Genomic DNA, 15,367 nt, shown 5'->3' on the forward strand with positions numbered 1-15,367 from the left:
ACCTGCTTTAGCTTCAGCTCGGTATAACTTCAACTGATGTTTGGATGTATAAAAAGTCAATGTGCCGTTTTCCAAGAATTTCCACAACACTTCTTCTAACACGTATATAATTTGGTTTTTTTTCTTCAAAAGGAGATGAGGATTTATTTTTTTCATTCCACCAATATAATTGGTCAGCATAACTATAAATAACCAGCGAGTTTACATTACACTTCGGGTGTTATCATCTCCCTCAATTTGCTCCATTCAATCATGCCAAAAGGAGTTCTAACAAATACAGACTAGAAGCAATGCCGCTATTATTTGCCCTTGTCTGTGTTTGTTCATATAAAATGTGTTGCTAAATCTATATATAATGAAACTAATTTCAAAGATTAAGTGTATTTTTTATATCTCTGTGTATTATATATCTTTAAAGGCCAATGTTCCATAAATGGAACATAGTTTTTATTTACAAAAATATCAGATAAAAATTGATTCAAACATTTCAGGTTTTTTATCATATATAAGCGAGAGTGCAAAGTATTTTTTGAAATAAATTCGGAAACTTCAGGTTGATATAAACATTTTTCACAGAATTTTGAAATTTGACATTTTTTGGGCATTTTTTCCCCATTTCGATAAAAATTTGCCAAAATTTCAATTTTGAAGTAAATTGAAAATTATTTTGTGTGTTTCTACCACCATGTATCAATCAAAGTAAATCTATTAATTTCTTTGTACTATTAAACGTTAAAGAGTTACGTGCGTTCAAAAATTCATGTTCCATAATGGAACATGAGCAAGAACAGGATTCTAGGGATATCTAATGTGCAGTGCGCGGCTTCGATTTCCCCGTTCTAACCCCAGGATGGTTGTCATCCTTCGACATGTGTATAGGGGCTAATTCTGGGTAATATGACACAGAGGAATGTGCTTTCTGAGGTGGATTGTTTATATTGGGTGAGTACTTTTATATTCTTGCATTCTTAGAAATGTATGTTTTAGTGGACTTCAGACTAATCAAACCGAGTTTGACAATCTTACGATAGTCTTGTGTTCAGCTGAGCGTAACCATATTAAAAACGTATCTTGCATTAGAAGCTGTAGGATATTTAGAAACTCTTTTAGATTCCGAATTACAGGATGCAGATATATGCCAATTACGTGCTAATGAGACCATTACAGATGAAGATATTGTTGAAAAAATGATCTACCGTAGTATCAACGGTTCAAACTTATGCATGTGAAATGAGAGGTAATTTTGCAAAAACGAGGATGAGGTGTTAGAAAACTCCTGAAATGTGTTGTTCAAAAGATGTAGGGCAGAAAAAAGGAGCAAAATGCAAGTGCAACACTCAAGTTTCAAGAAAGGGCAAAACAGTTTTGAGCGATCAGAAAAAAAAATTATTACATGGGATAAAAAAAATTCTTTCTAGAATCTGATCAGAACCTCGGCTCTGGATTCCATAGGAAAAAATTTGCCATATGACCATTACAGCATGTTGGATAATTCATTCAGAGTTGTGAGAAACGTATCTTATTTTGCATTCAGAATACCAAAGAGAAGTGACAATTGAACCTTCTACGAACGAAGGAGGGGTTAATTATTTATCCAGGTCCACGTCAACTGAAAAAAGATGTTAGGTCATCTGATAGCCATCATATTGTCTGCGAAGAAAGGACGGTGTTCGGTTTGCCAAAAAAAAACACTATGTATAAATGCTACCAATGTGACAAACGGGTCCATCAAATATATATGTCTTCCTTCATGGACATTAGAAAAAAAATTTGAATGTTCAGCACTCACATTTTTATGTTAAAACAACCAGTATGTGTTGCGAATTTGTAGTAGAAAATGGAAAATTTCGTGTGAGAACTATACTCCAAAAGTAAATAATCGTTAGAATATAGGCTATACCAGTTTCCGCTTTCACCTCTCCCCAAGTGTGTTATCGTGAAAAACAAAGAAGAAAAATTTTTTCTTCAAATTTCAAAGTTGATCTATGTATAGGCATGCAAAAGGACCTCAAATTCCAAATTTCAAAACAATAAGTGACTTTGTTCATAGTTCGGCCTTTAAACGGTTAAACATGAGAATTTATGTACTGGAGTTTCACTGAAACACTATTCCGACCATGATCCGATTTAATGCCAAACTTATTATAGTGCCAAAATTTTTTGGGATAGATGGTGGCATTACAACCGTGTTTGACTCTGTATTTTTATACATATATTTAAAATAACGTGGTATTGCTATTTATCTTGCTATGTATTACTTACAACTATTTTTTCTAAAAAAAAAGGATTTTTATTCTGAAATTTATTTTGTTTTCACAGCTTTCGATTACTTCATGCCAAGAAATGTGCTTCCACCTATCGAGCCTCCATCAAACAATGGACTTGGACATTTCCCTATGCCTCCCATCCCAACTAATGAATTTGGTTGCAGTAAGTTTTTGTGTTAATAGTAGTTATAGTGAACATTTATATTGGTTTTTTGAAAAAAAGTTGAGTCTGATATTCTGTATTATTAGTGTACCAAGGCTTGACAAATCCCAGGTGCCGGTTCCCCCATGATGACTTGAAAAATGTGAATTTGCACCTAAACTTTTTCAAGTGAGATTTTCTAACTGGAAACAAATACAGCATAAAATTTTCGAAATTTATATCAATGTGCCAACCCTACATACGACTCAGGTTCCAATCTGGAGAGTTGGTGCAAAGGTACACAATGATATTATAATACAACTAATTTACATTTTCAAACATTAAAAATGTATAGAATTTCTAGAAATTTTACAAAATTGAAATGGCAACAAAATCACACATTCCTCAGTCTGTGGATAATGGAAATGACTATTGTTGCAACCGTTGTGCATGAGCTATAGAGGTAAGAATAAAATATTTTTAATCAGCTAAACTGTAAATGCACACAAATACAAATATATATATATAACATTTACAAAAAACAAATCATAGAGATGGATTGGCCAATTTCACAGGGGTTCCTGACTGTTGTTACACGGAAACGGTCACCAAATCTCAAAAGGTTTAAGAAAAAAAAATTCTACACCATTTTCTTGAAAAGTTATGCTCTACTCTCTCCTAAGAAGTTTGCCTTATACTTATTTTTCCCCTGATTTGTCAAACCCTATCATTTACAATCAAATATGCAGATTGATTTGTATCTTGAAGATGTAGTTGGGATAGAATTTTGATTTTTTTTTTTCTCGCCCCGAATGTTCTTCTTGCAGTTGGTGATGGAATAAACCTCAGGAGGGCTTCACCACGTCAGCCACAACCAGTTTTGGGGTCCGGAATTCGTAATTTGTCCCTGGATGCATTTCCTAATCATGGCATAAATCTGGAAGGACTTTCCAAGAGCAGTGCTTCACTCGTAGATGTCCTGGCCAACCTCAGCTCGAATGTCAATTCCTGCATGAGTCGTAATTCTAGTCCTGATGCCTTGGGTAGCCAGAATAGTAGCATAGATATCATGACCAACCCTGGCTGCAGCCTGGATGCACTGGTTGGTCCTCCAAACCTGGAAACGTTTGTCAATAACAGCGTGAACCTGGAAGGAATGGCTTCGTGCAGCTCTTACCAGGAGACCAGCCAAGGTGCAGCCAATCTGGAATCCCTCGGAGCTGTCGGTGATAGCAAGATGAACAGTGGTTTGTGCATTGGGTCTCGGGCTTCTCCCCCGATATCTGCACCGCCTTCTCCTCCTCCTCTTCACCCTCGTGTTTCATCTGTTTGGAATAGCTACAACTCAGGTAACTTCCGTTTCCGTTTTAGCTCATTTTAGAAATGTTTCTTGATTTGTTTTTCATGAAATTCCTCTTGTTTCTCTCGTGAACCTTGCTATTTAACATATATGACTTACTGTGCTCGGTTGAATTATATGTTATTGTGGTTTTCAGGAGACGAATTGTTATCCCTCTATGAACTCTTGAGTGGTGTCAACAACATCAGCTTCAACATGTGATGCCCATGATTTGAATCTCTCAAATGTCATATGGGAAAATTTCTCTCTTTTGGTGATGCTATTTACACCTGGAGTTTACCTCAGTTGGCCATTTATCTCAATATTATTGTTAGGCCATTCTTTGTTTTTTCATGTTATATGTGACTTTTAACTTGTGACTATATTGTTATTCATTCAAGTATTTAGATATATTTATATGTGCATTTAACCTTAAATAGTGTTTCACACATTGTAATCACAGCCATGTGGCTGTAGCGGAATGTTGAGCATATATGGACTGATTCTTGTATCTCCCTGTTTGTTTGTAGAATCAAGTTCTAAGTGCCGTGGGTTGAAAGGTTCTTTAATGCTTTTTTTTTATAATACTATGTAAAGGACAACATCAAGTTCATCGCTATAGAATTAGACAAATATGCCTTTTTGTGTGTTAATGAAATTCGGAGAGCTCATAATCAGAATTGGCATTTTTTGGCAAAGAAAAAAATTCTCTTCCTAAATTCATGAGCTTCTATTTTCTCTAATCCATGTGGTTGTGAATGCACAGAGAAATATGCTCTCGATAATTTTAAATATATATTTTTTTTCAATCAGATTTTTCATGTTTTGAAACGAATGAATTTTCTTACCTCGAATTTCACAAATTAATATTCTGTAGCAGCGATAAAAATTGATGAGAAAGAAAAGAAAAAATCCCTATACAAGAACTCATTTTTAAAAATTTTCGATGACGTAATCTTTCATGATGAAAATGATTTTCTGATGGTAACATTTTTGGCTACATAATGCATTTGTTTAAGAGCAAATTTTATTTTATACTTGATTTTGTCTACGCTGGTGCCATTTACTCAGTGAAATGATGTCTCAAATATTTCAGAATTTTTTTTTCTCTTGCGGATAGGGACTAAAATTGTTGTGAAGGGAAAAGGGGGAATAGATGGCTTGTGTTTCAAACTATAGGATGTTTTAACAGACATTTTTAAAACTATTGGGCGATGTTCTTAATGTATTAAATACTATAAAATCTTGATTTTTAAATTAATATGAATTTCAATTGTTTCTCTTACTGATAGATAGCTCAGGTAACACTGCAGTCTCAATACTTTACTACTTTCTATTTAATCTTTCTCATGCCTAACACTCAATTTTAACAAGTCACATTTTGCCTGTGGGCCAAAGGTACGCAACTCTGCTGTGGAGCATCGTGACATTATATGGGATTGGAAGTCCCCTATACCAGCAATTCTCAACCTTTCTAGAATTTGAGAACCACTAAATTTTCAATTCTGTTGAAAAATCGCATGCCCATCTTTGCATACCACCTATAGTCCATTGTTAATTGTTGACGATTTAAACAAACTAAAATGGTGGCAAAATTTTCTACACTTATCAGATGTTCTGAGGCGAGGCAAAGCATTGGAATATATTCCTCCCAAAGTTTGTTTACTGCAGTTTGTTTACTGTAAGATACCTGCTTACAAACCCGCTCCGGCATGCTGGGTCATGGAATGAGCCATCTGTCACCCCTTCCCTCCTTTAACCTATATGTTGGAATTTTTCTTAGACAAATTTTCATGTGATTGGTATCTCTCTCGAAAAATTTGAATGTTTTCAACACCGATTTTATACATTTCACAATTTTGATATGCTATATTTGGTTTTGCTGAAAAAATTGACGTCCAAGAGTTTGGGTAAGATTGAAAAAAAAATTAATTAATGCAGATTTTTACTGTCGAAAGACACGCTCTTCGAGGCTATGGTTTTTAGAAAGGATATAAATAAGTGTAAGAGACCCTGCTGCGCAGGAAGTATCTCACTTATCAAATTTGGTTAATCTTCTTTTTTTACTCTTGTTGATAGACAGATATTCGAACCCGAGTGCTGATTAAGACGGATATCTGTGAAGTGTTGTGGGTACTCTTGTTTCGCTGTCCCATAAATACCAATATATTTAAAAGTATTTTTTATTTTATCACAGAAAGTTTTATTTACTGAAATTATATATATACGTATTGTTTATATGTTGTTGAGTTTATACAAATATGGTACAATGCGTGTTAAGACTGTATTAACAGAATGTATTGTTAGTTTTTCTTATATTGCTACACACACAAACATTATTTTATCAAATCCTTTTCGAATGCTCGAAAAGTTACTTAATTGTCAGCAACACAATAATTCGGATGTAGTAAAAAGTATGTGCTGGAATTCGTTCGACAAAATTTGATCTCACAATCTCGCCGTATTCAAACGAAAAAATTCATCAATAATGGTCAAGTGTGAGTAATGTTCTTCCTATGAAATCAATACATAAGTAATTTGAGTGGAAAATAATCGTCAGTGTTCTGATGATTTAAAAATGGGCACCTTTATCTGTCCATATCAATTGCAACAGTGATATATGAATGACTCTTTCTCTCTATCTCTCATTCAAATCTGGCCGAATTGATTCGAATTTAACATTTGAGAATTGTCTTTAATTTCTGCAATTTGTACCATTATCGTTTCCACATATTGTCTATCAGTGCTGAAATTGGCAGAGAGCCAAAATGATAATGAGAGTTCATTAAATACATATTTAAACCATCATCTTTTATATCTCCACGTGTTATAATTGTACCATTATGATATATATCTTTTGTGTGTGTATATATATTGAATATTTATCGTTAACCAAGATATTTTTGCGTAATTTGAATTATTGTCGAGCTTTTCTTGTGTACACACTTCTCGACATTGTTTTTTTCTCTCTCTTAGTCTCTAATTTGTGTAACGTTTTTAAATTAATAAAATGTATTTTCAAAAAGTGTGGCAAAACCTTGACCTTTTACATGCCTTTTCATGCTTCATGGAATACAGTCACTATACAGGGTGTCCTGTAAGTATTCATTCGTCCTTTATCTCATAAACCGTAGACCTCGCAGTGCTCCTAAGAGCCAACACCCCCTATAGATAAGATAGGGTCTTATCTATAGGGGGTGTTGAAAGAGCACAACACTAAAAATGAAGATCGGTGAAAAGCGCGGCACTCGACGCATTTAACTCCTCCAGTAGCTGTGCGCCATTCACGCCCGACGTGAAGCGCCGTCGTTACCCGTATTGCGCTTTGTAGGAAAACAGTCATACTGCTTTTCTTATTGGTGAGTGTACTGCATGTCGCGCTGAGTGATTCACGTTGCGCGCGGCGCAGAAAACCTGCTCCTAGGAAAACCCGGCTTTAGGGGGGTCACAGCCCGAGCCACCTGGTTTTACGAAGGGAGACGAGCCGCTAGCTGAACTAACACCTAGAGCAGAAGCTTTAGAAGGTGTTGGCTGAACCCACTTTTTTTCCGCGGGTGGGCGGGACCTGAGCGCTATGATGTCAACACGAGTAGCGAGGGGATGCGCATATTGGAACGCGTTCCCAGTGCACGAGCGTTTTCGAAAGGAAACGATTTCGGGGGCCTGGAACCTAGATTGGGAGGCTCCCGGATTGGATTGGATTCAGTCATTAAAGTTGATATTAATGAAGGCATAACATTAATTAAAAAGAAAATACGGGAATGCACTGAAAATATACATTGAAATACCGTAGATAAAAACGTGAACACAAAGATATAATGAAAAATTAGGATTGATGACAATTCAAACTTAGAGAATAATTAAAAAACTATTGAAAATTCAGATGCATCTGATGAATTATTCCTTAAACAAACTAAAGGTAAATAAATAAATCGAAATTGAAAATGGATAAAAATTTTAATGAAAATTCGGGGTTTATGAAAATTAATGCAAATATATAGAAGTTAGAAGAAATAGAAGAATGAAATATAAGAAAATTCAAAATTTTTAGAATGAATCACAATAAACTTAATTAAAGATTATTATATAATTAACAGAAATTGGAATGAATATAAATGTTCCGATATTAATTCCATAATGAAAATGTGGAACTTGTGAAAAGTTAAAACAAATGAAACGATATTAATCGCAATTTAAAATTAATAAATAATTCCATAACTGCTGGAAATTCATATTTAATGGAAAACTATATTAATGAAACACCAGAATTAGTGTGCCTTCAGCCACTTGAAGTAATCTGAACTGTACTACGTGCCACTTAAGTGAACTGGGGTCTGCCGCGGGTCGCTCAAGTGCTTTGGGGTCACTTAGGTGATCTGGAAATGTTCTTCGGGTCACCTAAGGTTTGGATATATGCTGTTGGGAGCTGGAAATGTGCCACGGGCCACTGAGGTAATCTGGAAATGCGTCCCACTTAAATGATTTGATGATCGCTCGTGGGCCACTTGGGCCAGATTAGATAACTCCGGGGGGGGGGGGGTATGGGTTGTAATGTGTTGGCATGTGTGGTTTTAAGGCATACTAGGTTCGTGTTTATGCTACTGACGACAGGCAGCCCATTCCAATCGCTGTATCCTTCGGGTGTAATGCAACTCCAGGAGGTGTGAACTCAACATTCAGTAGAGTGTGGGTCGTTTCATTGATTTTTAAATGTGTCGCGGGTCACTTAAGCCGACCTGTAAATATGTCTGGGTCAATTGAGTAATCTGGAACTGCGCAGCGGGTCACTCGGAGTGGTCTGGAACTCTACCGTGAGTCACTTAAGTGTCCGTGAACAGTGTCGCAGGTCACTCAAGTGAAGTGGAACAGCAGCGCGGGTAACCTGAATAATCTGGGACGGTGCCGCAATGGTCTGTAAATATGCCGCAGACCATTTAAGTGGTATGGGAATGTGACGCGAGCCACTTGAATCACCTGTGCCGCGGGGCATGGCCCCCACAAGGGGTGGGCTGACAAGGCTCCAGCCCTGGGGCCCGGGAGAATTTTAATCATTTTTTTGTTTTTTCACGCTATAAATTCATCATAAAAGAGGCCCGTAAAAGATCCCAGCCTAGGGGCCCTGCTTCAGGATGTGGGGGGCCATGCCGCGGGGTCTCTTGAACGATATGGAAATGTGTCGCTTAGTTCATTTTTTACAAAATTAGGTTTTTGAAGTCGTGGGCCGCATCAGATGACTTCGGGGCCACATTTGGCCCGTGGGCAATGGGTTAACCGATATGGCGACTTCCTGCGCGACTCATGGAATAAACAAATCTAGATTTAAAGAAACGTAGAAATGGATATCACATATAGCCTATATAGATTCGGAGAAGTTTCTGATTTTCCTACGCGGTTCCTAGAAAATGGCGCTACACACCGTCTGGAGGAAAGAGAACCTTCTGGAATGTTCTCCGGCAATCGCACTTCTTTGCGATAAACGGAAACCGCGGTATCAACTGCCGTTGCCAGCAGAAGATTGCGATATTTCTGAGAGAGGCCCTCGAAAAAATAAAAATCGCGCCATCTACAGGTCGTAACATTATTTTTTGGCATAAAAACCAATTTAATTTCGAAAATATTGCAGTTATTATAATATTGCAGCTATATAATTGGAACAGTAGACGGAGAAAGTGCAATTAATTTTTTGCCAGTTTTCGGACACTTAATATCCAGGCTTCCTGTTATCTTTCCTTTTTTAGTGCGTATTTTGACCATTTTTAGCGCCTAAACCTCCGGGCTCCAGCTAGGATTATGTACGTAGGTCCCGTCTCTTACTTTTTTGAATGGGAGCCCTGGATATAGTCAATATCTGTCGGAAATCATCATTAGGACGCAACTTTAACAAAAGTTATATTCCCAGGTTGAATGACAGCAGGCGTATTCAACCTGGGAATTGTATTCAACCTGGGTATTTTGATTAAGACGATCTACATTCGTTTTGTCTCCTCTAGCTTTTACTATCCATTCAAATTCGTAATCGTAGTATGTGTCTTGGGCAGGGACGCACGAATCATCTCCGATGGCGCCGTGGTTGCTCGGGATCACGTTCGTCAGGGGTCTTCAACCTTTCACAGACACTGCGGCCCAGATTCAAACTTCCCGCGGGCCACCCTGCAATTTAGTGACATCTTAATAGGGGGGAGGGGAGGGGAAGGTGCAATGGGACCCTGAGTTAAACGGGGCAAAAAAGCCCAGTTTCTTCACCCCCCCCCCCCCAGAATTCTCATTGTTGACCCGAATAATTTGGGGTAAATATGTCTGTCCCGTAAAATATGGGAAGATCCAATGAACCTACACAATGAGGCGCATATCCGACACATCGCCCTGTATCAACACCACCTTCTATAGTTGGTGTTGTCTGTATCCACTTGCCTCGGCTCCATTCAAAGCTAAAGATGTCTGTATTCACTCCATTCGCAGCTGAAGACGTCTGTATTCACTCCATTCGTAGCTGAAGATGTCTGTATTCACTCCATTCGTAGCCGAAGACGTGTGTATTCACTCCATTCGCAGCTGAAGTGTCTATTCACTCCATCCGCAGCTGAAGACGTCTGTATTCACTCCATTCAAAGCTGAAGATGTCTGTAGTCACTCCATTCAAAGCTGAAGATGTCTGCTTTCGCTCGGGGGCGGATCCGGTGGGGGGAAGGGGTGGAATAGGTACGATACCCTTCCCAAGACCCGAATAAAATGGGAAAATTTGTTTGTCCCGTAAAATACAAGATGATTCAAAGAACTGGCGCAATTTTCACCCCTTCCCCTCTGACACATCGTATTGCATCCGCGCATGCGTTGATGGGCGAAGAAATTACCGTGTAACAAACAGGTTGGCTTTGTTCGGCCATTGAAGATTGTGCCAACAATGGAATAGTAGAACAAACAATAGCCCAATAACTCGTCTCTCAATTGTTATATGGCATTCGAATACCGTAACAATGGCCAACAATCAGGTATATAAGGAACGATACACAAGCGTTATATATAACACATAAATCTAACTTGAGTAACAGAGGAGCTAAATAGGATGCCTTTATTTCTTCCCTAGTGGATGAGCAGTGTGAAATAGCAGTATGTAAAGCTATGCAGTGCAAGACACATTGGAAACGCGAGGCATGAGGCGTCTCAAACAATGCTTTTCTGCGTGTTTCATATTGAGGGTGGAAGGTAGGGATGAAGATATGGTTGGGTTATTGAGGGAAGAAGTTCTGGCGTTGGGCCAGAAAGGGGCTCAATGTCCATTGGACAACTTAAATGGTTCGCTATTCTACGGAAGTCCGATGGGGAGCCCTAGGTTGCCGGCGGGTCGGAATTCGCGTCATATTCCCTATCGAGGCGGGGCTGGTAGTTCACTGGAGCTACTACAAGCGATTGACGACGGGTAGAAGAACAAGCCGCGTGTATTGTTCGTCTCGTTTTTAATCGCGTGGCTGCCAGTGAGTGACCAGCCGCAGATGGGCAGGGGGGAAGGCATCTTGGATGACGGTCTGAGGAGACAGAAGTCTTTTGGCTTCTGGATCGTTGAAGATGTTAGGCTTGTACTAAATGGCCGCGCGAGTTCCCCATATTCATGAATAGCTGTTGGCTCTCAAGAGAGGCCTGGGCCAACAGCCTTTTTTTTTTTAGAAAGGCCTTTTCATAGCCTAATGAAGAGCAGCCAAGAAGAGCCGCTCTTCATTCGGCTATGCACCGAATTCGAAAATTTAATGGTCTGTATTGATTGAACATGGCCTCTGAAATTTTCAAAATCTAGGAATTGTTCTACAAATTAGGCTTCTAGTCTTTGCCTGTATTTTAAATTTGATTTTTGTACACAATATTCGAATCCTACACCAGAGCATAGCCGCATTAAGAGCATGGCGGCCTCCTAGGCCAAGTGACTTTTCTGAGGTCCTAACTGACAAACTCTGGAGAATTTCGACAAGTTTTTTTATTGTTTTGAGGCCCCCCCCCCCCCCTGGAAGGCCCCCGGGTCGTGTCAGGCAGGGCTCATGAATTAAGACAGCACTACATCAGGGAACAGAAAAAAGGAAACAAATTCTGTAGCGTGATCATTTCGTATCATTTGTGATTGGTGAAATATTTGACAATCAAATTGTGAAAAATAAAACTGGTATCTTACGCGCATGCGTACTTGAAAACTATTTCTTTTAAATGCTCATGTGGTGTGTATCTCGTGAAATATCGAATAGTTTCATTTTAAATTTCAGTATAATGTGTAAATTATGTGTCGCCAAAGTTTTCGGAAGTTTTGGTAAAACTTGGATGGACACTCCTCTCGTTATAAACAAAAGAAAAAAACGGGCGATGAAAATTGGAATTTCTGGCAGAAACATCCATATTTTCGTGGAAATGCGCGTCATTTTCGAGAAAACTCATAGAAATGTTGAAAAGAGCAGATGAAATATAGCGTGAAAGTTACAAATCGTTTGCAGCTCTTTCTGATTCAGGGCCGATAAAAAACCATTTTTTTTTAAACTTGATTTTCTCTGTCTGTCCCCCAAATTCATTTATGACCAAATTTTCATCAGAAACTATGAGTAAAGGCATAAAGACACAGGGTTTACATGAGTAAAATTTCAGAACGATCCATTGAGCATTTTTCTAGAAATCTGGAAAAAAATCTCTGTGAACACCGAAGTGCTCACTGACATGCCTATACAAAGACATAGAATAGTTCCTATTATTACTCTATGGTCTATTCCAGTGGTTCTCAACCTTTTTTTGTCCATGGGGCCCCCTTTCAACCATTTCTCATTCCTGTGGCCCCCTTGCGAACATGAATAATTTTCTACTCCCCCCCCCCACCCCCGTTTTCCCATTGGAAGATAATTATTCAAAAATTGTCTGAAGTATAAATATTTTTGAATTTAATTTGATTAATTTTTAATTTATGAAAATAACGAAAAAGCGAAATAAACACAGTAGAATACATTAAAAATAGAATAAATCCCTTGGGCTCACAAAGTGTCTGTATCATCGTGATGTTACTTTTTGTGAAGTTTATTGTTTTGTGTTTTTCACAGTTTGATTTGTATGTTTTATGTGTTGTGTCAGTCCAATTAAAAAAATATACTTTTAATCAATGTAAACTCTACGCTTTGAAGACGGCACAATGTCTTCAGTCGTGTTACAATGTCAAGTTACTGTACTGGATAAAATTTTTATTATTTCCAAATTAGTTATTTTTTGTGTGTAAATGGTTATGGTTTCATTGAGAAATGTCAGTTGTAGCTTCCAAAATACGCATTCTTATAATGATAAAAATCGCAAAAAGTGGTAGCAAGCAGTTTTATTAATTTTATTCTCTTCATGCGGATAAAAGTAGTATATAATGAGGGAGTAGCCACACAATTGAAAAGTTCAACCTTCCACATCGTTTTCAACAATAATACATGTATCAAGGATATAGGTTCACGTTGTAGCCCTACTATGAATTTAAAAAAAAAAACTAAAATGCGTGTGAAAATTTTTTTAAAATATTTGTTTGAACCATTCATTCCAGAGAAATCATGTACGCAGTGACAAAACTGTTCTTGTGAACATAATAATGATTCATTATCAGGATTTCAAGCTATCGGAAAATATAAATAATCAGATTTTCAAATAAGAAAATTATCAGTTTGTTGACTTCAATTTCGATACGGCCAAAATCTGATATTTCATTGGATGACAAGCTACCTTCAAGTGGCTTTTTGGTTCATAATGTGACCGCTCTCTCGCAGGCGAACGAAGCAACGTGCGTGTTGGCTTAAACACAACACAATATTTCACATAACAGTCTGTACTATATTTCATATACAGGGCGCATCGCCCCGTATTCTATGCATTTTGTTTGAAATTAAATTTTTTTAGTTAGAGTGACTAAAAAAAGTTTAATGTCACAAATTTCTTCGTGGCCCCCGTATCAAAAGCCGTGGCTCCCCTTTTGCAAGATTTTCATCCGTGGCCCCCCCCCTGGAATATCCTAGGGCCCCCTGGGGCCATATTGCCCCAGGTTGAGAACCACTGGTCTATTCCATGGGGTGACCAACAACTGGCCCGTGAGTTGATTTTGTGCGGCTGGCAGATAACATTGGTTCTGACCCAGAATAATTTTTTAGGTACATCAAGGATGGATATAAGGGGATAGTTGGCCCACCTCTCGATAGGATGGGTCTAAGGTAGAGAGAAAGCCCTGTATCAACACCACGTTCTATAGTTGGTGTTATCTGTACCCACTTGCCTCGGCTCCATTCCCAGCTGATGATGTCTGTATTCACTCCATTCTAAGCTAAAGATGTATTTTATTCACTTCATTCAAAGCTGAAGATGTTGCAAAAAATTGCACAATGAAATTCACAAATGCAAAAAATTGAACAAAAATGCCTTGCTCCATCAGCACACGATGACTTTACCCTGATGTTGAACCACACTGGCGCGGAAACTTTCCTTTTGTTCTCAGTCAAAATGCTGAGATTTTCATTGGGCTTCTTTCATGTTGCAGAGTATGCACCTTAAAATAGCGTTAGCAGCCTAGCACGCGAAAGTTTACGTGGATCACGGTGTGATAACGAAGCAGGTAATTCACCCATTTCTATTGCCAGTACCATTTCCACGACGAGATATCTCTGATCTGAACTTAAATCACTGTTGTCGCTGTCCATTATCGGAAGGTTATTAGAGATTGGAAAATTGTGAAAGATTACCTTTTTTGTGAAATTTAAAAACCAAACTTTTTCCGATATCACCTTGAAGCCCGTGTGTACTGTCATGTAGAAAATCATGCAATGCATTTTCACGTTATGCTACCGAGTTTCCCCCCCCCCCCCGAAAATAAGCCCTAGCGTGATTTTTCAGGATGCTCCAAATAAAAGCCCTACCCCCGAAAAGTAAGCCCTAATGTATTTTTCGAAGCAAAAATTTATATAAGACCGGGTCTTATTTTCGGGGGGAGAAACACGGCATTTTTGTTTATTTTGCCATATAAATTGTACAGTATAAATTTTATTGCCTCCAAAATAAAGTACACGTACACTCTTATATAAGCTGCGATGTTGCAATTAATAGTAGAACACGGCGTGATCTCTCTGTCTCAAATATTGTCGATGTACCGCAGCTGCACGACACAGACCCGACACCTGAAAAAAAAATTGGGGTTTCCCATCAATCCGCACGAGGTTGATCTCCGTGTTGCATAGGCTCGACCTTCAATGTCCAATGATATTTTTGGGGTCCGATGTTCGTAAGTAATCAAGGTGTTGTCACTCGATGTCGGCGGCCCAAAAAAATTACTAACCAATTTTTTAAAAAACCCGTACAGACAAGTCGCAATTTTACAAATGGTGCTAAATCACGGAATATCACGAATGGGGAGGGGGAGGGGGGAGAACAACCATCACAATCCGAGAAACAGAATGAAAAATCACCGGCACCAGAAACGTGTCATTTTCCGCCGAGGCGTTGAAAACCCTATTATCATCGTCATCACCGCTCTCTTATTTTTCCTGTTCTGATATTGGACAGACGCCAAGCGTTTGGCGGAGTCAGTGGAGCAGCAGCTGGTTGTGAAACACGCGCGCACGGACACATCATCTCGGACAA

At 38.4% G+C, this 15,367-nt stretch overlaps 1 protein-coding gene across 1 annotated transcript in view; it reads left to right on the forward strand.

The window, feature by feature from the left end:
- LOC149063746 (putative RNA-binding protein 46) overlaps positions 1 to 6,706 on the forward strand; it is a 29,380-nt gene extending 22,674 nt beyond the window's left edge. Inside the window, exons 9-11 of the mRNA XM_089255612.1 lie at positions 2,320 to 2,430; positions 3,237 to 3,758; positions 3,906 to 6,706. Of these exons, the coding sequence (XP_089111738.1) occupies positions 2,320 to 2,430; positions 3,237 to 3,758; positions 3,906 to 3,970 (698 nt within the window). The 3' untranslated portion in view covers positions 3,971 to 6,706. The remainder of the gene's footprint in view (positions 1 to 2,319; positions 2,431 to 3,236; positions 3,759 to 3,905) is intronic.
- The last annotated feature ends 8,661 nt before the right edge of the window (positions 6,707 to 15,367 follow it).

The sequence above is a fragment of the Pholcus phalangioides genome, unplaced genomic scaffold (assembly GCF_987345545.1).
Source record: "Pholcus phalangioides strain wild (caught in Gottingen) unplaced genomic scaffold, Ppha-v1.0 ptg000043l_1, whole genome shotgun sequence".
Classification (NCBI taxonomy): domain Eukaryota; kingdom Metazoa; phylum Arthropoda; class Arachnida; order Araneae; family Pholcidae; genus Pholcus; species Pholcus phalangioides.